The sequence below is a fragment of the Megachile rotundata genome, chromosome 6 (assembly GCF_050947335.1).
Source record: "Megachile rotundata isolate GNS110a chromosome 6, iyMegRotu1, whole genome shotgun sequence".
Taxonomy (NCBI): Eukaryota; Metazoa; Arthropoda; class Insecta; order Hymenoptera; family Megachilidae; genus Megachile; species Megachile rotundata.
Genome location: NC_134988.1, coordinates 18,773,683 through 18,794,753, shown reverse-complemented (window position 1 = coordinate 18,794,753; position 21,071 = coordinate 18,773,683). Strand labels below are relative to the sequence as shown.

Here is a 21,071-nt window from a genome sequence, read left to right as displayed (position 1 = left end):
AGAAGGCCGGTATCCTCGATACAGCGAAGCGTGGGCTACGCGAGCCAGCCCCTCTCTTAGGCTCGTAAATAAATGAAACCTACGGGAATACGTCGCGGTCGGCTCTCTTACGCGAAAAAAAAAAGAAATACGCGTACTCTCTGCGACGATTGATCGTCGTATAGGTAGGTGTTCGTTCGTTTCGCGTTCGAAAACGATGATTCCGTCGTCGAAACACAGGCTTGATTTGTTTTCTCTTTCGCGATGCGCGTTTCTGTAAACGTATCGTCGGGTTTTTTAAAGTACCGAATGCGCTTGTCACGCGCATCGTTCGAACGCGAAAATTTTCCTCACCGCGAACGAGAACGCTTGATCGATACGCTGTCGATTAAAAATTGATTAAATCGACCAAGGTTTTCTATCCCGGCGACGATAAGCGCGACGAAGAGCCGCTTCGTTGTCGCCCGTTCAAATTATGCGAAACGCGGCTATTACTCGTTATCAATTAAAAAAACGGATATAAATTTATACGAGAAAGGTTCGCACCGATATTTCAATATCGGCACGATGATGTATTTCAAAGCGCGTTTTCCTTTTTTCCGATTATCCGTTCAATATCAGCGTTGACATAAAATGTATCATCACTGTACGGAACGGAAGGAACGGTACCGCCATCACGCATCCGAAAATTAATCGGCGTGGGCGCAGCCGATAACGAATGGTGTTCCCGCCAAACGGCCAGTATATTTTACTTTGGACTCCAGTGTCTGTTATTTTGTGCGCATTCTAGCTGTCCAACTGCACGATTTACTCCCGAACTCGATCAGAAATTCTCGGCTACCGTGGATGGACAAATACCCACGAATCCATTAAAAAATTGCCATGTCCTGGAGAATTGTCTTTTAATTGAAATTCATCTCCTCGACCGCGCGATATTATCTTCCGACCTTCCTATGCGAAAGATATTCGGACATTATTGGCTGCATTGCTAGTTTCATCGTTCAACATATATTCTTATGACGTATCAGCGGTTCGTTCGAATTTCTTTTATTTTATCAAACTCGGTCGAAACGTTCGTTATTCGCACGGCCTTATCGCGATATCGTGCGAACTGCAAAGTAATTCGTTCTAATCTCGAACCGATTGAACGCTGCATCGATTACTTCGTAATAATTGTTTCCGACTCGATACGTGACCCGTAACCTTAAAATCAGTACGTACGTATGTACGTGAATATAAAAGGTGCGGCTTGCGCCGTGCATCGTTGCAATTTATAACGATTTAGTTGCGGGCTAAAAGAAAAGTAGGAAAATGGAAAGAGACGCGTTGCTGACGGAATAAATTTTCGCCGCGAAGGATCGAACATTCGCACGGGGTAAAAATCGATAAATACGCGTAGTACGTAGTTTGCTCGGGACACGTTCAGTTCGGTGCGTCGTGCAGAGTGCACGCGACTCGTGGTGGACGGTCCGCCGCTTGAGCACCACTGCATACTCGGATCGGTGCGGACGACAGGTGGCGGTAGGATCGAAGGTTCCGCGTCGTTTTCCGCCATCTTTAGTTGACGGATTCGAGGCAGGAAAGGCCAAGTGTTCCGTGCGGAGAAGCGATAGGTGGATCGAGCGTCGAAGACAAAAGAGAAATTAGTGGATCGAGCGTAAGGTAGTGAGTCATTCGTGTCTTCGAAGCACGATTCACGAAATCGCCTTCGGTCGATCCTCGCGATACGGTAAGCGGAACAGAATTTTATCATTCGCCATTACATCGACGAACAGGGGAAAAAAATTGTCATTTCCGCGACGGTAGTGTTTACGCTGGGTGTGTCAAAGTGTTTCTTCTCTCTCTTCTTTTCTCGTTCCCTTTCTCTCTTCCATTAACGGATATACCAGTTGTCAGTTGTCTCGTCCCTTTCCGTTTTCGCTTCCCTGCCATTCTCCGCTCTCCGCACTCCGCTCTCCACTGCTCTGGGATCCTCGGAAAATGGTGATGCATTGCATTCTCAGAGCCTTTGTTGTGCCGCACGCCCACGCGCGTCCCTCTACCTTCGGAAATCGTGCATCGTTCGTGCCTCGTGCGTGTCTCTAAATGCGATTTCCTGTCGTATTTGCTCGAATCAACGCGTCCTCGACTCGTGTTCGAAGATAAAAGGTGGAAGCTGCAAGAACGCTTAGAGGAATCCTTCGATCGTGCCCATATTCCGTGCGGTTGCATACTCCTTCCATTCTTCGCGATACACGGTGCACTGACCCTACGCGCATCGTGGCGTCTTCGAAACTGTTTTAACGACACGATCGACCAATACTTTTTTCTCGCCGTGCTTTTTCGCGACTATTCACCCACTCGCGTTGTACCTTATACCATGTTTTTCAACGTCATCCCGACATTCGACACTGAACGCTATTGAAACACCAATATTTTAAAATTCGAATCTTTTTTTTTTTTCTTTTTTACACATACTCGAGCAAGTTCAACTCGTATTTCTCTTATTCTTCGACAGACTTTTCGTTATCAGAAAAAAAGAAAAGAAATTATTTCATAAATTATTCTTTTTTCTCAGGTGTGGATAGACTCTCCCGTAGGAGCCATGAGTTACCAAATGTCTTCGAATCAGACCAGACCAAGTGAGTAGCCTCGTGGAAATTGGTAGAGCAGACGGGCGAAGGGTTTATGTTATTTTGTTCTGTTAATTTTGTAGTGTCTCACGGAAATTATCAAGGTTTGGGCGATATGCCGATGGGTTCTGCCAAAGAACAAACATTGATGTGGCAGCAAAATTCGTACATGGGCGATTCAGGAATTCATTCAGGTGCCGTCACTCAGGCACCGTCTTTGTCAGGCAAAGAGGATGACGAAATGGAAGGCGACCAATTAATGTTCGACTTGGACCAGGGATTTGCTCAGGGTTTCACGCAAGACCAAGTCGATGAAATGAATCAACAATTGAATCATACCAGATCTCAGCGTGTTCGTGCAGCCATGTTTCCAGAGACACTGGAAGAGGGAATAGAAATTCCCTCTACGCAATTTGATCCTGCTCAACCTACGGCTGTACAGAGATTGGCAGAACCGAGTCAAATGTTGAAACACGCTGTTGTCAATTTGATAAATTATCAGGATGACGCGGATCTCGCGACACGTGCAATACCAGAATTAATTAAATTGTTAAACGACGAGGACCAAGTTGTTGTGTCAAAAGCGGCGATGGTAGTCCATCAACTTTCTAAGAAGGAAGCGTCGCGTCATGCTATCATGAATAGTTCTCAAATGGTAGCTGCATTGGTACGTGCCATTTCGAACAGTGACGATCTCGAATCGACGAAAGCCGCGGTTGGCACGTTGCATAATTTATCGCATCACAGACAAGGCTTGTTGGCTATATTCAAAAGCAGTGGAATACCGGCTCTGGTAAAGCTGTTGAGCTCTCCGATGGAATCTGTACTTTTTTACGCCATAACCACTCTTCATAACTTATTGTTGTATCAAGATGGATCGAAAATGGGTGTGCGACTTGCCGGAGGTTTGCAAAAAATGGTTGCACTGCTTCAGCGAAACAATGTAAAGTTTCTAGCTATAGTAACGGATTGTTTACAAATTCTGGCATTCGGTAATCAGGAGAGCAAGTTAATTATATTGGCTTCTCAAGGACCAATAGAGCTAGTACGCATTATGCGTTCATACGATTACGAGAAGCTTCTGTGGACGACGTCGAGAGTCTTGAAAGTGTTGTCTGTTTGTGCCAGCAATAAACCGGTAATAGTCGAAGCTGGTGGTATGCAAGCGCTCGCGATGCACCTCGGTAATCCGAGTCAGAGACTCGTCCAGAATTGTTTATGGACGTTAAGAAATTTATCGGATGCCGGTACCAAGGTTGACGGATTGGAGGGCTTGCTACAAAGTCTCGTACAAGTTCTCAGTTCCACCGACGTGAACGTCGTCACGTGTGCTGCTGGTATCTTATCGAATCTTACTTGTAACAACCAACGCAACAAAGTAACGGTATGTCAAGTGGGAGGCGTCGACGCCCTCGTACGTACCATCATTTATGCGGATAGTCGAGAAGAAATCAGCGAACCCGCGGTATGCGCGCTTCGTCATTTGACGTCGCGTCACGCGGAAGCAGAAATGGCACAAAATTCTGTTCGTCTAAATTATGGAATTCAGGTGATAGTGAAACTTTTACACCCACCTTCACGTTGGCCACTGGTTAAAGCGGTTATAGGATTAATTCGCAACTTGGCTCTGTGCCCCGCGAATCACGGTCCGTTACGTGATCATGGGGCAATTCATCATCTGGTTAGGCTCCTGATGCGCGCTTTCCCCGAAGCACAAAGGGTGAGTGAAAATCCGCGAGAAAACCGTCGCAGGTCTTTCGAGCAACAAAAGTAATCGATTCTTATTTAGCAGCAACGATCGTCCGTGGCGAGTACCGGAAGTCAGCAAACGGATGGCGGAGTTCGAATGGAGGAAATAGTAGAAGGCACGGTAGGGGCGCTTCATATACTCGCGAGAGAATCGCATAATAGGGTCGTCATCAGAAATCAAAACGTGATTCCAGTTTTCGTACAGGTTCGTAAATTCGATTACGTATTCGTGCATCGATCGTGTTTTCTCTTTAATCCTTTAATCGATATATCGCGCCTCACCGTCCGTTCGTACTAGCATTTATTTCTCTTTCTCTACAGTTATTGTTTAACGAAATCGAGAACATTCAGCGCGTAGCAGCTGGAGTGCTTTGCGAACTTGCCGCTGATAAGGAAGGTGCCGAGATGATCGAACAAGAAGGTGCTACCGCTCCTTTAACGGAGCTGCTTCATTCTAGAAACGAAGGAGTCGCGACGTACGCGGCAGCCGTGTTATTCCGTATGAGCGAAGACAAGCCACAAGAATACAAAAAACGACTTTCCATGGAGCTTACGAACTCGCTGTTACGCGAGGACACAAATCTCTGGAACAACGCTGATTTCGGAATGGGTCCAGATCTACAGGTACCGTAATTCGTTGTTTCGATGCATGACCTGCTTATGCCGTGGCTAAATTTATTCCTTTAAAAACACTTTGTAACACAGCACATTTTCTCGTCTGAAAATCATCCTTGTACAATTCGTTACTTTCGAATAGACGTAAATAGATTCCAGCAGTAGTCAGGTTTGTAACTAAACGAATTCGCGAGAAATTCAACGTTAGCTCTTCTACTCTTCGAACTTCGTACGTCCGATTACATCGTGTTTGGTGAATTGAGCCACGGGAATGTACTAGCGATATGGCAGTTTTATTCGACTAGTAACAGGTACTTTGCCCACGTAATCTTCCCGTTCTGTAAGTCTAGAACTGTATCGTTAGATAGTTGCAAATATGAATGTCGTTATCCATTATTCCAGTTCGCACAACTTAGTTACGTTCGACGTTTGATTATTCTTCGAACTAAGTAATCGTATTAGAAAAAAGAAATCAATTATTAAGTTTTTGCCCGTGCGTCGCGATTATCGAACAGACCCGAGTTAAAGTTTCAACGATTCGCGAGATTCGAGTAGATCGTAGGGTCGTGCCTAATGGAGCAATGGAATCATGTAATAAATGTACAGCGATTACTTTATTGTCACCCTTAGTTTGCAACGTAACGTATATGCATGAGAATGCGTTTCATCGCTATTCGTGTTTTATCCCCTATAGGTCGAATAACGAAAAGAGCAAAATTGCGAACTCGAGATTACGTTTCGAACCGTAGAAACATGAAAAACGTGTCGAATACGACGCATATTATGATAGGTTTATATAAAACGTAGTTTTCCTCGCGAGTTATCTGTACGATGCCGCGACAAGTACGTATTTCGATGTATGTACATTCACGCTGGCTGTTAAAGACACGCCTTCAAAAGAAGATACGTTTTGTGTTGATCTGAGCTACCTAATCTCTTCAGGACATGCTTGGCCCTGATCAAGGCTATGATGGTATGTATGGACAAGGACCCCCTAGCGTACACAGCAGCCACGGAGGTCGAGGGTATCAACCGCAAGGTAAGTTTTCAGCTTTTATCCGACTATATTGCTTTCGAACAATCGATCCTGTACATACGCGCGTATGTACGTCGTTGGATTTAGAAAGATGGATTCGTGAATTGTCTTTTATCGCGCGATATTATCGAAGGTCTTGATTTTTTTTTTAATCCTACGAACGATCGACTCGAATTAAAATTTTTTTTTCTTTATCTTCACTTTTTTGTTTCTTCCGTTTCTCTCTCTCTCTCTCTCTCTCTCTCTCTCTCTCTCTCTCTCTCTCTCTCTCTCTCTCTCTCTCTCTCTCCCTCTCCTTTTTTTCAAAATAAACGCATATCTTCGCCGTTTATGCATCGACAATCATTTGACATGGTAATGCAAACTTTCGTGTTCGTGTCTTGTTTCTTCTTCTGCTGGTACAGGGTCTACGTAATTAAAAAATCGTTAGTAACCCGTTTGTTTGTTAATACTCGTCGATAACAAAATGAAAGCAATGCATTTAATTGTATGTTATTTTAACAGCAGCTTAACCCAAGGACTTGTATTAAAGTACAGGCTATCAACAGTAATCTCGCAGTAACATAGGTGACACACACAGTTCTTACGTACCGTTCTTTGCTTTGTTATTAATTGCCAAATGTGTAATGTTTACACGCTTTTATAGTTGTTACTATACTCGTGACGCAATAAGCGTAATTACCGAATTTGTTACATGTACCTATTACGCGCGATGCACGTTTCACGAATGCTTTTTCCTTTGAAAACATAGCAAATGCACCATAGCAAATACTCTTTGTTCCCTTTTTCATAGATTTGATAACTTATTAACTTATTAATCGTGAAATTTGATGCATGCCGTATCTGTGTATTCGTCGTCTTTTCTCTAATTGAACGTACTTTGTGGCGCGGAAAGAAGCATAGACGAGTATTCGTAAGTAATTAGATAAGATGTTTTCTCGAAGGCATCGAGCACGCAGTACCGCGAAGAGAATTTCCTTTTTCGCGCGATTAGTCGACTCTAAATGATATACGTATATAGTAAAGAGATTCGTTTTCGCTTCTCCTTTTCCGTAAGATTTCAACGATTTCGAATTACATCCGACTCGTTTTTCTTTCGTGGGACGAACAGTTGCGTGACGGCGAGATAACGCATATCGCCGAACACTTCGCAAAATTGTGCTTCGACTGGTTGAGAAGGTGTTTTAGCAACGTAGTTGTTGTCGATTGACCGTGGTAATTATAACGTATTTTGAAGGGAACACGCTTGGTTGATCGTAAATTTTCTGCGAAACAGGTTATGACCAGATACCAGTAGATTCGATGCAAGGGTTGGAAATAGGCGGAGGGTCGACATATGGCGCGATGGACACTATGGACGTAGCGCACGAGGGTGACCTGAGTTTCGATCATCTGGAGGAGCTTCCTGCACCGCCGCAAGATAATAACCAGGTTGCAGCTTGGTACGACACCGATCTCTGAAACCGTGCCAGCACCGAAATCTCACCGGAGAAACGGACTCGTGAGGCTCTCAAGTAATTTCAGTACAGACTAGTATCCTCGTTTTACTCTCGCCCTGTTATCGATCTAACTCGAAAGAACTTTGACGAAGAATCGTGGAACAAGAGGTTCCTAGAGTAATCGTAAGCTAGAAGAAATCGTACACGAGCGCGGAGCAACTTTAAGCTTGTTTTTACGCGAAAGAGACAGGGTACGAAAACGTGAAATATATATATATAAATATAAATTACTACGGAATTAATATCATTCTCGAGTATCGGTGAATTACAATCACGTATAAATATAAACGAATATCAATGAACTTTCGCATTACGTATTTTACAGGGTAGTTTATACTTAATTTTTATTATTATCATTAACGTAGTTACGCAATCGTGGCGAGATACCGTGCATCGTGTTCGATGCCCCCGTATGCGCCTCCGATCGCTGTCGATGTATTAGACCTAAGAAAGAGACACGTAATTCGTACACACCATGTATATGTATCGTTTAATTGTCCATACGAATAAACTGAGCGATTAAGTACTCGAATTGTTCATTGGCCGTTCTGTTCTCACACACCCGTATTTTCCTTTCGACGATCGAAATCGCGTACTCGAGTCGAAGCGTTCTTACGAGTTCGAGTCGAACCGAATTTCTCCGTACGATTTCTACCGGTTAGATCGGCTCTCGAGAACGTCCGTCTAAGATCCAACTGCCGTACAAGGCGTTTTCTTCGATAGGCGACGCGAATACGCTTACCTGTTTATGGAAACGCGTGAAATCTTGCGGGATTGGAAAAGTTTTAATTGACGCGCGAGCGAATCGAGAAGAAAGTAAGGCGACACGTTTGTTTGGCTCGATAAACGAAGGGAAATTAACGAGAATAAAGATGCTTTCGATACCGATCGAGATATCGCGTGGAAGAAAGAGGGAAGCATTGCGTGGCGCGTTAATAAAAAGAGAAGAGGTGAAAAAAGAAATGGTTGTAATGTATGTAAATGTAAACAATTAGTCGGTGAACCGGTAAGCGGTATACTTGGAGTGGATGTTGCGACGGAGAAGGGCGCGTGGAACGTTCACCGGGTCATTAATCGACGGTCGACTGTCGAGCGGTGCACATTCGTGCGTGTACCTCGCTACCCGAAGGTTCGGCCGTCGTGGTTTAACGGTTATTTCTTTCTGTGACACGAAGAAAGAGGATCGCCTTGAGGAGAGCGAAGCTGAACTGTCTCGTAGAGTGTGAAAGGCCAACTTAACGTTCCCGCCAGTCGAACAGGGAAACACTTCCGATGCAACGGCAACAGCTGTCATCGCGCGAAAAGATAATAAAATTCTCCGAGTGAAACGAAACGGTGATATCGCAAAAACTGAGGTGAACGTCGTGAATCGTTAAATCGGACAGTGACAGAAGGAAAAGAGAAATGGATGTTACAGTGACGTAAATAATGCCAAGTTATTTTGATCGAGCATCAAAAAAGGTATATCGGTGCAACAGAGATACAGAGGTAAGAGTCAGAGATCGAGCACTTCTCTCTCTATTCGATCGATTTTATCTTTTATTTTATTTTCTTTTTACCTTTAGCCACGTTTTTTACCTACGTTACGTGTTCGTATCGCTAACTAAAATTTAATATATAATATGGGTCACTCGATTAATCGACAAGTATTCGTCTCGGACGATAAGAAAGTCAGTAGCAACGTTATTCGATGGAATCCAGATTTAAACTAGTTACCCTTGAAAAAGTTGCCTCGAACGAGTCGTTTCGGTTGCAGTCAAATTCCTCGAGAAAAGTTGAGGCCATAAGCGGCGTTTGGTCGAACATTCTCTTTCTTGTTTGGATAATCGTACGCTCGAAACGTGACCCGAATTTCGATCGAACGCATCGTCTGCATCACGAGTTCCGAAACTCGTGAGACTACGACATTTATTCGCGCTTTGGAGTTTCGTGATCGCGTTATCAGAGTTTTTTTAGCGAAATACGATGCACGAGAGGCGATACGACGCGGAAACAATAGATGTCGAGGCGTCGCGTCGCGTTGCACAGCGTCGAATCGCGTCTCGGAGAACCGGTAATGACGTGAAAGTGCATCCAGGAGCGAGGGAGCGATCTAGCAAGCGGGCCTCCGTTCCCCCGGCAATCTCTCTTCGTCCAGGACAATCTCTTTGCCTCGCAGACGGTGCCGACTTGCTCGGAGAAATTGTTTTTCTAGAACGATTTTCCGATCGAACCGCTTAATGTGTGGATCCTTGTTCGAATTAAACGCGATTCGCGGCCTTCGCTAGTCCGATCGGAATAAAGCTACCGACGTTCTCTGACACGCTTTCGTCGTCGACGGACCCCGAAGATTACTTAGGAAAAGTGTAATACGCGAGTTTCCATAGATGACGGATTTGCGTGTATCGCGTAGTCGACGTAGTTCGAAAGGACGAAATCACTCGTCGAACAACGTTAAGCGTAGCAGTGTCAAGTGCTTCGTTCGAATCGAGTTTCGAGATATCGCGTTACTTCGTGTCTCGTGCAATGATTTTTTCTCGTCTTTTCTAACTACGATACACGCGATACCGCGTTCCGCATCGAAAGCACTCGAGACTCGTACGAACGCCTCTAAAATACGATCGTTATTTTCTGTTGAACAGATATCGAGAAGCGAGCCGTATCGAGTTTGAGCATAAGGCGACAAACGGTGGAAGCGAAATTATTTCGTTGGAGTGCAGTGTAATCGAGGCAAACGTTTCGACGTAATCGGTGTTAGAGATCGTCGAGAAAGACCAACGACCGACACGAAATTCTGGTTCGCGATGGTGTTCGTGCGTGTTCACGCGGCAAACATACCGAAGGAGCGTTGATGGAGCAGAAAGAAATCGTTTGAACGGCTCGAAGATGACTGTCGCGATGGAACACAAGCGGAAGAGCTCGTGGGATTCGAAGGTGAGACGAATGTGGCGCACTTTCCCCCTGTGTACGCGTTTTCCTCGTTATCTTTTCTCGTTCGAGTCTCGCGGTTAATTAACCGGTTGGCCCCCGTGTGAAATCGGCCGCGAATGAAAACGTAAAATCGACGCGAAACGGTGAACGTCCACAGAAACTTGTATTGTTTTTCGAGCAAATTCTTATTCCTTTCCTTCTCGCCGCGATCCTGTGTTTTAGAAAAGGCAACGGCGACCTAAAGACGATCCGCGATGAAATCGTAAACCGATTCCGCGGGACTCGTTTTTTGCGGTTGCGTCGCAACGATCATTAGCTAAATTACTTGCGCGTACTGCGGCGAGTTCCCGACCGATACGTTGCGCAAACGGGCAAGTTTCGATTCTCTCGGACATCGATTTCGCGGATAGCTATCGCGATGCGCCGTTTCTCCGCAGACGCGTCGACCTTGTTCTCCGTTGACCCCGAATAGCGTACGGATATCGAATAGCTACGCACTCGACGGAGAACTAGGTTGACCGTGGAACAAGAAACGATGCGTTGGCTGGGTTGGATTAGCTTCACTTGGCCCGTCATCTGGTCTTTTCTCGATATACCGTTATTCCGTTATTGGCTCCCGATCACGCGATCGGCATTCCGCTCGAATTACGTCCAACGACAATTATCGCGCGACTCCCCGAAGCCTGCTAAAGTTTCGATTCGTCTTCTATAGTCGCCCATAATCGGTTAACGATGACATTTCGATCGCGAACTTCGAGACGCGTGTTCGCGACTGGAGAAAACTATCGACAACGACGACGCGTTACGATACGAATACGCGCGTACGTGCACGCGATCCATGTATCGGCTCTGATCTAGCCATGAAGTGAGTTAAGGCGAGCAGAACTCGTTCCTAGATTCTTACTCTTTTGGAAAGGTAGTCCGACGTTTGGAGTAACGGTAATAACGGTCAAGAAAGTGACGAGGAACCGGGCGAGCCAATGAAACTTGGTAGATTCTTTCCGTGGGTCGTTGACACCGTTTCGTTCCGCGATCGACGCCCATTCTTCTTCCGAAGAAATTCGATGAATCTGTTCGCGGGGAAAAATGGAACGGGATTACGCGTGTCGGTTAAAACCGGACAGTTCGCGCATCGGTTTTACGAGCCGTTCTTACGGTTGAACGGGTCGCACGAGTCTGTTCCAGCAATAACAGGGGGATAAAACGATCAAAGAGTCTATTCGAATACCGAAGAAATCATCGTCGGTGGAAAACGCTTATTCGACGCGTGCTCTGAAAAGTCTTAATTTTCCACGGACTCCGCGGACAAGGTTTTTTACTTCGAATCAGTCAGAGCGCGTGTCGATCTCTTCGAACGATCTCTATCGCTTTCCTCGTCGTTTACCGACATCGAATTCTAGTTTTCTGTTCGACGCGTTCACCGACCGTTGCCGTTCCGTTAAACAAATCGTCCGATTCGATTCGAGATTTCTCGCTTTGAGAAAACGACCAGTCGTCCCCTTCTCTCGCGAATCGCCTTCTTGCGGCTCGTTTCGTCAGAAACTTGCCGTTCTTCTTACGGGAAAATATCGAGTCCGCCGTGACCTTTTGCGTCCTACGTTGCATCGCTGGCGAAAGAATTACTTCTACCAAACGCGGTTTTCGTTGCAACCGTGTAATTTCGCGGTCGCCTATCTTTCACGATTTATCGCGCGCGATTAAAAATGCTATTAGCCGATTGCGTAACCGGGGCTCGTTAAACGAGCATTTCCTACGAAAAGACCCGGCGAAGACTATTATCGAACCAGGTTGAAGGAATACAAAGGCTTCGTGTTCGAACTTTCATTTGACTTTCGTAACACTCCTGGTCGCCATTGTTCGTCAAAGACACCCCTTCTTGCGTTTCTATCGCGATCGCTTGCATAATGCGCGGTAACCGAATCTCGATTCGCCGTTCGCGCCGTTCGGGGTGAGCTCGAGTCTCCGTTATTCCGAATACCGTTGGCGAAGATTAGTACCGTCGTTAAGAGAGAGAGAGAGAGAGAGACATGGACGGCGAACGAAAGGAAGAATGAAAAACACGGATAGCAGGGTACGGTTCGGTGATTTTGTGCGGGTACGTTCGCGTTAAACGAACGCTTACGGTTGCCGAGAATCGAGCCGATTCGACTTTTAGTCTCGAGATTGGCGAATCCGATCGCCGCGACGCTGCGATTCACCGATTCTTTGCTTCGGAGCGTGTGCCGAGTGTAACATTTGAAAGAGGGCGTAGGCCTGTTCGCGCGCCGCGCCGCTCCGAGCGGTCGAGCTCGTATCGGCGAGGCGATTACACGGACCTCTTACACGCTTAGATGCGCAAACGTCGCAAAGAATAAACTCGTTGCGCTCGACGCTGAACGCGGTTGTTTAACTCCCGTTCGTACACGATGTCTTTTATATCGTGTCACGGTGTTTACCTCGCGATATCTTACAAAGCGTACTCTCGGCCGAACGGTACGCACGCCGTAAATTGCACGCAGCTCGAACGGTGACCGATGCTCGATGCGTGGTGGAACTCGCTTACGTAACTCGTTTCGAGAATTATACGAATCGGTTTACAATTTTGATCGTCGTTGCAAGCTACGAATTCTCGTACGCGTTTAACTTTTCTTCGTTATCGACCGATGCAACGGCTAATTGGGCCGAAACGTATTTCGTTACCACGTACGGCTTAATCGGGATTAAACGTCTTCGACGTCGATTTCTTTCTTTCCACCGAAGCGAAATGCTGTCGCACAGTTCGATTGGGTAAAATCGCGAAACTAACTTGACGAAAAGCGAATTGGCTGTTCGTAATTGTGAATAACCGAGAAATTTGTAGTTCAGCTTCGATTCGAATAGTGCCTCGACGAGAAACCTTTGCGATATTCGATGTTTCGTACCGAAACGAATCTAGCGGCGAGAAAGAAGAGGGAGAGGCACGAAGGATTCTCGACGTCTCTCGAAGCTTCGATCGACCTTTCTTTCGTTCGTTTTGTAATCGACGATCCACGAATATTTCTATTCTTTCCAGATCTCGGTGAGCACCGTAAGCACCCGAAGATTTAGCCGTGCCGGAACACCGAGCTCGATCCTCTCGTCGGACAGCGACATTCGATTCACGAGAAAACTCGGTGGACAATATCGTTGCGGATGCTGCGTGCTGGCTGCGTTTCTGCTCTTTCTTCTGTTTTCGGGGGTATCCATATACCTTGGCTGTAAGTATGACGTCTTCGATCGTAAGTATTTATCCTGAGGCGAAATGGAACGCGAAGATCGTTGGAGCAAAGAACTTTAAACGCGCTCGGCGTTTCTCCTTCCTAACGCTTTCTCCGTAAACTTGTGCGCGTTTTATCGGGCGTGCCGCAAATGAAATTACACCACGGTTAACCGACGATCGACTGTCTGGCAGGCATGAAATTACTTAGAAATACAACGTGATCGCTGTCCGAGACGGATCGGGTCACGGTGCATGAACGTTCCACGGAGTGTGAAGTGCGAATCGACGCGTACCTTTGTTCTCGCGAACATCGGTTCCTCTTTCGCGAACGCGCGTACTTCACCTTGAGATCGAAATTGCGCTCGATCGCGTGGCTAATCGACGCGAGTAAGTAGGTACGCGCTGGTCAGGGTTTTGAATAAAATGCGAAAAGATTTAGAGAGGTTCGCGGTGTACGGAGCGACCGGGAAGAAACGCGAAGGCGAAGGGAAGTACGCACCGGTACAGTGCGTGACGCGTATAAAAAATATCGGTCGGCCGAGCAGGTAGACGCGTGAAACGGAACGTCGCGTTCCGTTGCGTCTCGTCGCGCCTAGCAGATATTTATTTTCGGCCGAAAGAAAAAAAACGAAACGATAGGTGCGCGTTTTCACGGCATTCTTCGCGAACGAGAGAAACGAAGGAGGAAGAAAACGATGCGGCCAGAGCCCATTGAGGTCTTTTCCGCGCGCAAACATAACGGTTCGACCGAGTTACCGACAAAACACCTTTGCCTACTCCGAACGACCGTTTCGTTCGCGCAGCATTTAAACGCGTCGCGTTAAAAGTTACAGCGACCGGCGAGCGAGTTCTATTTCGAGGCAGAAGAAAGCGAACACGGTCGTGGCGAGACTCCTCGAGCTATAATTCATGCTTTACACGGGCAAAGAGAAGCAGAGGTCGTGGAAGATGCAGGATCGCGTTGGGGTCCAGCAAAGAGGCCTTGAAAGTAGCAGAGTTAACGGTCTGACCGAGTTGTCGAGCCATCCTTGCTGTCACCCCCCCAACGTTCTCGACCTCAAAGGGGGGATTCGTGTCCTTGAATCATTTCGATGCCTCGGCGTCGCCGTACTAACCGAATTCCCATTTCGAAAGTATCCCGCGCGCGAACAATCACCGATTCGTCTTATTTTATCGTTATCGTTTGTCCTCCTTTTTCTCTCTCTCTCTCTCTCTCTCTCTCTCTCTTTGCCCGGTCGAATCGAGTCTCGTCGAAAACAAGCAAAAGGAAAAACGAGTCTCGCTGAAGTAAAATGTGTCGAAGTAAAAGCGATCCGCTCTCGCGTCGATCGATGATTCGGCGAATTTCTCGCGAAATTGATCCGCGAGTAGCGAGAAACTGTATCGCGAATCGAAGAAGTAAAGTTTGCGGTGCAAAAATGCTTAACCAAAGGCACGGTGAAAGGTGAGCCCGGAGCCGACTGCCCTCGATTTCGTTGTCGGTGTTTAGTTTATCCACTGATATTTATGTCGAAAATGCATAGTCTCGATCGTCGTTGTTTCTTGCGTCGCGCCGTTATTTTCCTCGCGATACGCTCGAGAAGCGTTCGCGATCGAGCATTAGAAAGTATCATTTAGAAACGCGAGTGACGAATAGCGTTTCTCCGAAGTTCACGGCATGAAAATTGATCGATCGTTTCGAGGTGAAATCCATTCTTTTCCGAAGCCGGTGGGATCTTTGCCGAATAAGCGGTAACATCGTTTTCGTATTCTATAAATCGATTGTTTATCTAATTATTATTCTATCGTTTTCAGACACGTTCCTAACCTCGGATCCTCCTGGTGATCAAATTTTCTTAGCAACGTTTCGAGTTATCGAGGGAGATTCGTTCGCTTCGGAACTGGCGGATCCCTCTACCGAAGCCTTCAGGATACGATCTCGGGAATATCGCGATCGATTGAATCTTATCTTCCGTCGCAGTTGGATGAAAGTCTCTTTCCTCGCCGCGGAGGTATTAGCGTTGGACGGGTAAGCGATCGAACAATTAACGAGTGACGAGGTGCGAACACGAAAAATCCGTGGAGGAATCTTTACGGAAGATATCGTCGAAAGCGGAGCTATCGCTTTGGAAATAATTCTCGATTCCCCTCGAGAAAGACCCTCTCGGGGCTGCCGACGACGATCTTTAAACGGATTCCCCGTGATTTCACGACACGTGTTCTTTTAACCGTGATTAGACGATGCACTCGTTCCTTCCACAGCGATATGCTCGCATGTATCTACGACGTACATTCTACACGCGTATGTGTAATTAAATCGCTCGTCGTTGATTGGCTGCGCAGATCCGAAGGCAGCGATTTGGTAGTGCACTTTGACGTTCGATTCGATCCACGTTACCAAACCGTTACCACCGGCGACGTCGTGGACATCCTTTCGCGGGAGATCAATCGCGAAACTTCCAAGTACTTGACCAACTTGACGATTGATTCGCAAAGTCTCGAAGTTCAGGAGAGCCTGAAAGCTCTGAACGCTCAGGTTAGCATGCAAACGACCGTTTCGACGGCCTCGCCGACGACCACGTTGCCTCCTCCCAGAAGATGTAGCAATTTAGATTTGTCTTATTGCAAACACCTCCCGTACAACGTTACCTCCTATCCGAACGTATTGGGACATCGTTCGTTGGCCGACGTGGAAGAGGACGTGATCGCTTTCAGGTAAAACTTTTTCATCGATTTTGCTTGGTTCCGAGCGAAACGTAGCGGAAATTTATATTGTAAATGTTATTTCCGTTTCAGGGAACTGGTCGACGCGGAATGTTATCGATTGGCATACGACTTTGTGTGCCAAGTGTTGCAACCGGCGTGCGTACCGAATCAACCGGAAGATCTGTTACAGTTACCGTGTAGAAGCTTTTGTAGAGAATTTTGGAACGGATGCGGTAGCAGACTTCCGGATCGAATTAAACGATTGTTGGACTGTTCGAATTTTCCGGAGTACGCGGACCAAGGTGGCTGTAGAGCGAAACCAGGTGAACGAACGCGACCTTTCGCTTGCCAACTTACGCTGAAACGATAAAGATCTAACCCGAACGGGGATCGACTTACGAATTCTCTACGATTAACGAGCACCTATTGTCCTAGGATGCGTGCAAGCGCTTCAAGCGAAAGCCCTGTCGCCGAGAATTTGCGACGGCGTGATCGACTGCCCTGACCTTTCGGACGAGAAGAATTGCGCTTATTGTCGCGACGGTTACATGCACTGTGGCGTAGGTAGAACTTGCATTCCGCGCAGCGAAAGATGCGATGGAAAGGTAGATTGTGCCAATGGCAGCGACGAAAAAGATTGCCGTGAGTATGGTTGTATGGTCGTCGGAAACGACGCGTCGTTTCCGTTTCGTTTATTACGTACTGCTGTTGTACATTTCAGTGTCTTTGGCGCCAAGTATTCGAGCAGCGAAAGCTCAACCCTCGGATACACCGCACGCTGCCAAGTACAACGACGAAGGTTTCGTGATTTTCAACGAGAAAGGTATGGTCGGCAAACTTTGCACCGCTAATTTGAATGCTACGCTACCAGGAACGGAAATAGACGACGTTCTTCAAACTGCTGCTGGTTCACTCTGCAATTTATTAACGTATACGTGAGTACATTCTTATTTTGCTCGCAATAAATGTAATCGCGATCTTTGATTTACGCGTGATCCTGTTTCCCGCAGAGGCGTGAAATCCGTGGAGATTCGAGTTGACGACGAAGAGGACGTTCAGTACGTGCACATGGAGGATCCATCGGCCACGGAGATTACTTTCGTCAGAGCGCCTTGCCCGAGCAAAGAAGTTATGTACGTCCGATGCGGCGAACTCGGTAAGAGAATTGTCCTGGCGTTCGCCTCGCGTCTCGCGTTCGCTCCTATCGCCGAAACACGATTTATGTTTAGAATGCGGAGTACAAGCATTGCGGGCAAGGAGTGGCACGCGAGGCCTTAACAAGATGGCCGAACCAGGCGATTGGCCCTGGCATGTGGCGCTTTTCAAGGAAGAGGTGCACGTGTGCGATGCCACTCTCGTTGCTGCCAGTTGGTTAATCGCCACGGCATCTTGTTTTCAAGGGTAAGTATCGTTCGCGTTAGGTCGCGTTACCGCAAACGAGTTTCGCTAGACAACGTGTAATTGCAGTCAACCAAAGGCGGAATGGTCCGCGAGAATGGGCACTGTACGGCTCTCGAGCACGTCGCCGTGGCAGCAAGAACGTAGGATCGTGGGCATGATTAAGTCACCCGTGGAAGGAAGTACCACGGTTTTGTTGAAACTGGATCGACCCGTAACCACCTTCTCGGATTTCGTGAGACCCGTTTGCTTGCCCTCGAACCAAGATCCACCGGTGAACACGACACAGTGTAACGCTCTCGGATGGGCCAGAAATCGTAAGTAGCGAGTCCTCGCTTCGTCGAACGCCCTGAAACATCGAGGTTACGTTATTTATCCCACGATACGTTATATAACGTATGCAGTTTGCAGTTTACGCTCTCGCGCTCTCGTCTTCTCCGCGCGTTGCATCGGCCTTACGAACTTCGTAACGCATAAGGATGCTTAAGCGCGGCGGGTTATACAATCTCGGTGACAACTTTCTCGACAGCTTAAATCGAAGCGAATATCCTTGAAGCGTTATAAATAGACGCAACGTAAGGTCACGTTGGAATTGCTCGTATTTGTTCGATGGGATGATAGAAAATTGTTGCGTTCGCGTCGATTTTCGTGATGTCGTCGACGCGTAAGTTTTCATCCTTTATAAAAAGAAATTTTCCTCGATTAGGCGATCTGCTCCAGAGGGTACAGCTCAGGCACAGCGCGATGGAGAGATGCGAGAATATTAGTATCGCGTCGGTAAATAGCGTTTGCACGGAACCAGCTTATTCCACCGACGATTGCAACGTAAGTCGCTTGTACCTGGTTCACGCGTTCCAAATGACTAAATTGTCGTTTATTATCCACAGGAAGAAGAGGTTGCCGGCAGTCCTATGTTGTGCCTTCGATCAGACGGCCGTAGATGGGCTCTAACTGGTGTTGGTAGTTGGCGAATAGCGTGCTCGAAAGCCGGCGTTGAGAGGCCTCGATTGTACGATAAAATTTCCTCGAATATCGCTTGGGTGAAATCCACCATCGAATGATCGTGATATTTTCGAAAACGTTTTACGATCGATAAACGTACTTTCATCGACACAGAAATCGGTTGAACGCCGCGTTGTCACCGAACCGATTAGAGCTGAAATCGAGATATCCTGATACTCGACGTAAGATCGTTGGTCTTTTCGTACCTTTTTATACGCCATCGATAGTTTTTTCTTCGTTAGTTAAGTTGTTCGTTTACGCGATTGTAAAATACGTGAAAGTGAAAATAACGCGCAGTTATCGTACTGTATCCTAAGCCACGTATCGTTTCCCGTGAATCGAATGTAAAGTTTGTCGATATTTGTTGTTGTATCGTTGCGCTCGTATAGAATATATGTATAACACGCGTACGTTAACGGCGTTGTAAGGAGAAATGTTTTATTAAAACGTGAACGTCGAATGATTGCGAACGATTTATTTATCGAGCCCTAAGAAATTTGATTTTCTGCCTGTAGAACGAACGATAGGTTCGCCGCGAATCGCGTCTCCGTTCATCGTTGTTACGTAAACGGAGATACCTTACATCAAGTTCAGATTCGACAAGAAACAGTGAATGCACGGACGCGCACGGCCGGTACATTCTATACGTATCTCTCAAGTTGTTGTAAAGGAACAGTCGCGCGCACAGCCTGGTAAAGTTGGTGGGAGGTTTCGAGGAGGGTTACTTAATAAATGTCGAACGCTCGCATACCAGCCGTTGGTTAAGCGAAAACGCTGCTACAACGCGCGACGAGTCGTAGACGCATTGGGTTTGTCCGGCTTAACGGAAGCAAAACTATGGTAAGAATACCTTAACGTAGATCCATCGTTTTCAACGAACCGATCCCTCTGACCATTTCGCTCTCGGTCGCATATACTGTTACGTAACTTTATAAAAACATTCTTTCTTTGAGATTTACAAGGGTGTCGCGTTTCGAATAAACGCAATCGCTCAGGAACGCGTCGTACGTTCTAATTACGAGCAGACGCGTTGATCAATTTCGTTTTCGGCGTTTTATTCGTTTTATATCGTTATCAATGATTGGGCTGGTGCACTGTTGTCGACGCGTCGTTAAATCGATTCTATTACGAGAGTCGTGGTTTGTCAAGGGCTCGAAACAGGGAGTGGATTTGTCGGACTTGGCAAAAATCGAAGAGGAAACGGACAATCCGATCGAATTGTTCCGAATCTGGCGCGACGAAGCCCGAAAATACAATCCCAGAGCGCCGGATGCCTGTTGCTTGGCTACCGTTTCAAAGTCGGTACACGATCGATCGATTCTTCTAACTTCCGTTCACAACCTCTCTCATCTAGGACCTTTATTTCAGGAACTGCGAGGTATCCGCGAGAAACGTGATCCTTCGAGAGTTCGACAACGACGGCTTCGTGATCGTGACTGATAGTCGCAGTAAGAAAGTTCATAATATAGTAAGTGCGTTCGCGTTTCGGCTTTGTCGCGGATGCGACACAATGTTCTCTGATCGATTGATCTTGTTCGTTTTAGGAAAGCGTTCCCCAAGTTGCCATGTGTTACATGTGGTTTTACGTAAACGAACAAGAACAGGAGATAACGCGACAGGTAGGTGAACCAGACGATTCTAATCGATCGCCGACTTAACGTTAACCATCGAATGTTAACAGGTGAGAGTCGAAGGTACCATGATAAGGTTGAAAAAAGAGGAGTTTCAACATCTGTACGAGAGAGAACCGCTTTATTGTAAAGTTCGGGCTCATTTGTGCCATCAAGGGCGCGAAGTATATTGGGAGGAACTGAAACAAAGACACGACGAGATATTAGATTCGGTTCGCAGAAACGATAACGATTTGCGAATGCCGGATCATTTGTAGGTGTCTCGCGTAATTGTCACGATTACATTCGCAACGTTTGCAACGATAGCAAACTCTTTGTGTATTTGTATTGTTTTTTCAGCGTTGGATACAAGTTACTGCCGACAATGATGGAATTTTACTTCGCGAGGGATCACCTCATAGGCGATCGATTACTTTACCGCAAGGATACGCCGAGCGGTTCGTGGCAACATCATCGGATAGCGGCTTAATACGGAAAATTCATGATCGCGAAAATAATCTTGTACTTGTTTTTCGTAATAAAAGCCCTTGAAACTGATTCGAGTTGCTTTCGATTCGCTGCAACGCACTTGTTTCGTTATACATTCCTAAGGCCCTTTCCGAGTTTCGTGTTAGAGCGAAGATTTCGAAACGATACGAACAACTAGTAGACGAGCGGTATATACGTTGAAACCGAAAGCGGATATCGTAAAATGGCGCGTTATCGGATATCGTCGGTTTGCGAAGGAAAGCCAATGCA

At 46.5% G+C, this 21,071-nt stretch overlaps 3 protein-coding genes across 18 annotated transcripts; all 3 read left to right on the top strand.

Annotated features, from left to right (window-relative positions):
• Positions 1 to 1,511: 1,511 nt before the first annotated feature.
• arm (armadillo) lies at positions 1,512 to 8,022 on the top strand. Of its 9 annotated transcripts, none has more exons than XM_012287282.2 (7): positions 1,512 to 1,708; positions 2,537 to 2,600; positions 2,675 to 4,311; positions 4,381 to 4,545; positions 4,662 to 4,964; positions 5,898 to 5,994; positions 7,268 to 8,022. In XM_012287282.2, exons 2-7 carry the CDS (start codon positions 2,564 to 2,566, stop codon positions 7,450 to 7,452), a joined length of 2,424 nt encoding a protein of 807 aa, XP_012142672.1. In that variant the 5' UTR covers positions 1,512 to 1,708; positions 2,537 to 2,563; the 3' UTR covers positions 7,453 to 8,022. The 9 variants fall into 9 exon arrangements, with proteins under 9 accessions (XP_012142672.1, XP_076388425.1, XP_076388427.1 ...); XM_076532310.1 differs by lacking the exon at positions 1,512 to 1,708 and adding an exon at positions 1,751 to 1,797; XM_076532312.1 differs by lacking the exons at positions 1,512 to 1,708; positions 7,268 to 8,022 and adding exons at positions 1,828 to 1,962; positions 6,496 to 7,251.
• A 524-nt stretch (positions 8,023 to 8,546) lies between these two features.
• LOC100883589 (atrial natriuretic peptide-converting enzyme) lies at positions 8,547 to 19,162 on the top strand. Of its 6 annotated transcripts, XM_012287290.2 has the most exons (13): positions 8,550 to 8,978; positions 10,112 to 10,403; positions 13,432 to 13,615; positions 15,412 to 15,625; positions 15,940 to 16,311; positions 16,393 to 16,625; positions 16,738 to 16,944; positions 17,024 to 17,237; positions 17,313 to 17,458; positions 17,532 to 17,703; positions 17,770 to 18,017; positions 18,407 to 18,525; positions 18,588 to 19,162. In XM_012287290.2, exons 2-13 carry the CDS (start codon positions 10,356 to 10,358, stop codon positions 18,759 to 18,761), a joined length of 2,331 nt encoding a protein of 776 aa, XP_012142680.1. In that variant the 5' UTR covers positions 8,550 to 8,978; positions 10,112 to 10,355; the 3' UTR covers positions 18,762 to 19,162. The 6 variants fall into 6 exon arrangements, 5 of the variants coding, with proteins under 5 accessions (XP_012142679.1, XP_012142680.1, XP_012142683.1 ...); XR_013038328.1 differs by lacking the exons at positions 10,112 to 10,403; positions 18,588 to 19,162 and adding an exon at positions 18,105 to 18,275 and having other exon boundaries at positions 8,547 to 8,978; XM_012287289.2 differs by lacking the exon at positions 10,112 to 10,403 and having other exon boundaries at positions 8,549 to 8,978.
• Positions 19,163 to 19,303: 141 nt separating this feature from the next.
• On the top strand, positions 19,304 to 20,870 carry LOC100878894 (pyridoxine/pyridoxamine 5'-phosphate oxidase). Of its 3 annotated transcripts, XM_012287288.2 has the most exons (6): positions 19,403 to 19,542; positions 19,852 to 20,000; positions 20,071 to 20,170; positions 20,247 to 20,321; positions 20,384 to 20,586; positions 20,673 to 20,870. In XM_012287288.2, exons 1-6 carry the CDS (start codon positions 19,540 to 19,542, stop codon positions 20,800 to 20,802), a joined length of 660 nt encoding a protein of 219 aa, XP_012142678.1. In that variant the 5' UTR covers positions 19,403 to 19,539; the 3' UTR covers positions 20,803 to 20,870. The 3 variants fall into 3 exon arrangements, with proteins under 3 accessions (XP_003704265.2, XP_012142678.1, XP_012142677.1); XM_003704217.3 differs by lacking the exon at positions 19,852 to 20,000 and having other exon boundaries at positions 19,304 to 19,542; XM_012287287.2 differs by lacking the exon at positions 19,403 to 19,542 and having other exon boundaries at positions 19,549 to 20,000.
• Positions 20,871 to 21,071: the final 201 nt, after the last annotated feature.

What these genes read in the sequence shown, in the direction of transcription:
- arm (XM_012287281.2), top strand. An exon ending in TTCGAATCAGACCAGACCAA is followed by an intron (nt 2,601 to 2,674) that starts GTGAGTAGCCTC and finishes TTAATTTTGTAG; the next exon opens with TGTCTCACGGAAATTATCAA. An exon ending in CTTTCCCCGAAGCACAAAGG is followed by an intron (nt 4,312 to 4,380) that starts GTGAGTGAAAAT and finishes ATTCTTATTTAG; the next exon opens with CAGCAACGATCGTCCGTGGC.
- LOC100878894 (XM_003704217.3), top strand. Translation starts at nt 19,316, where the DNA reads ATGCACGGACGCGCACGGCCGGTACATTCTATACGTATCTCTCAAGTT. An exon ending in GTAAGAAAGTTCATAATATA is followed by an intron (nt 20,171 to 20,246) that starts GTAAGTGCGTTC and finishes TGTTCGTTTTAG; the next exon opens with GAAAGCGTTCCCCAAGTTGC. An exon ending in TTGCGAATGCCGGATCATTT is followed by an intron (nt 20,587 to 20,672) that starts GTAGGTGTCTCG and finishes TTGTTTTTTCAG; the next exon opens with CGTTGGATACAAGTTACTGC.
- LOC100883589 (XM_012287289.2), top strand. Translation starts at nt 8,919, where the DNA reads ATGCCAAGTTATTTTGATCGAGCATCAAAAAAGGTATATCGGTGCAAC. An exon ending in GGTATCCATATACCTTGGCT is followed by an intron (nt 13,616 to 15,411) that starts GTAAGTATGACG and finishes TATCGTTTTCAG; the next exon opens with ACACGTTCCTAACCTCGGAT. An exon ending in GAGGTATTAGCGTTGGACGG is followed by an intron (nt 15,626 to 15,939) that starts GTAAGCGATCGA and finishes TTGGCTGCGCAG; the next exon opens with ATCCGAAGGCAGCGATTTGG.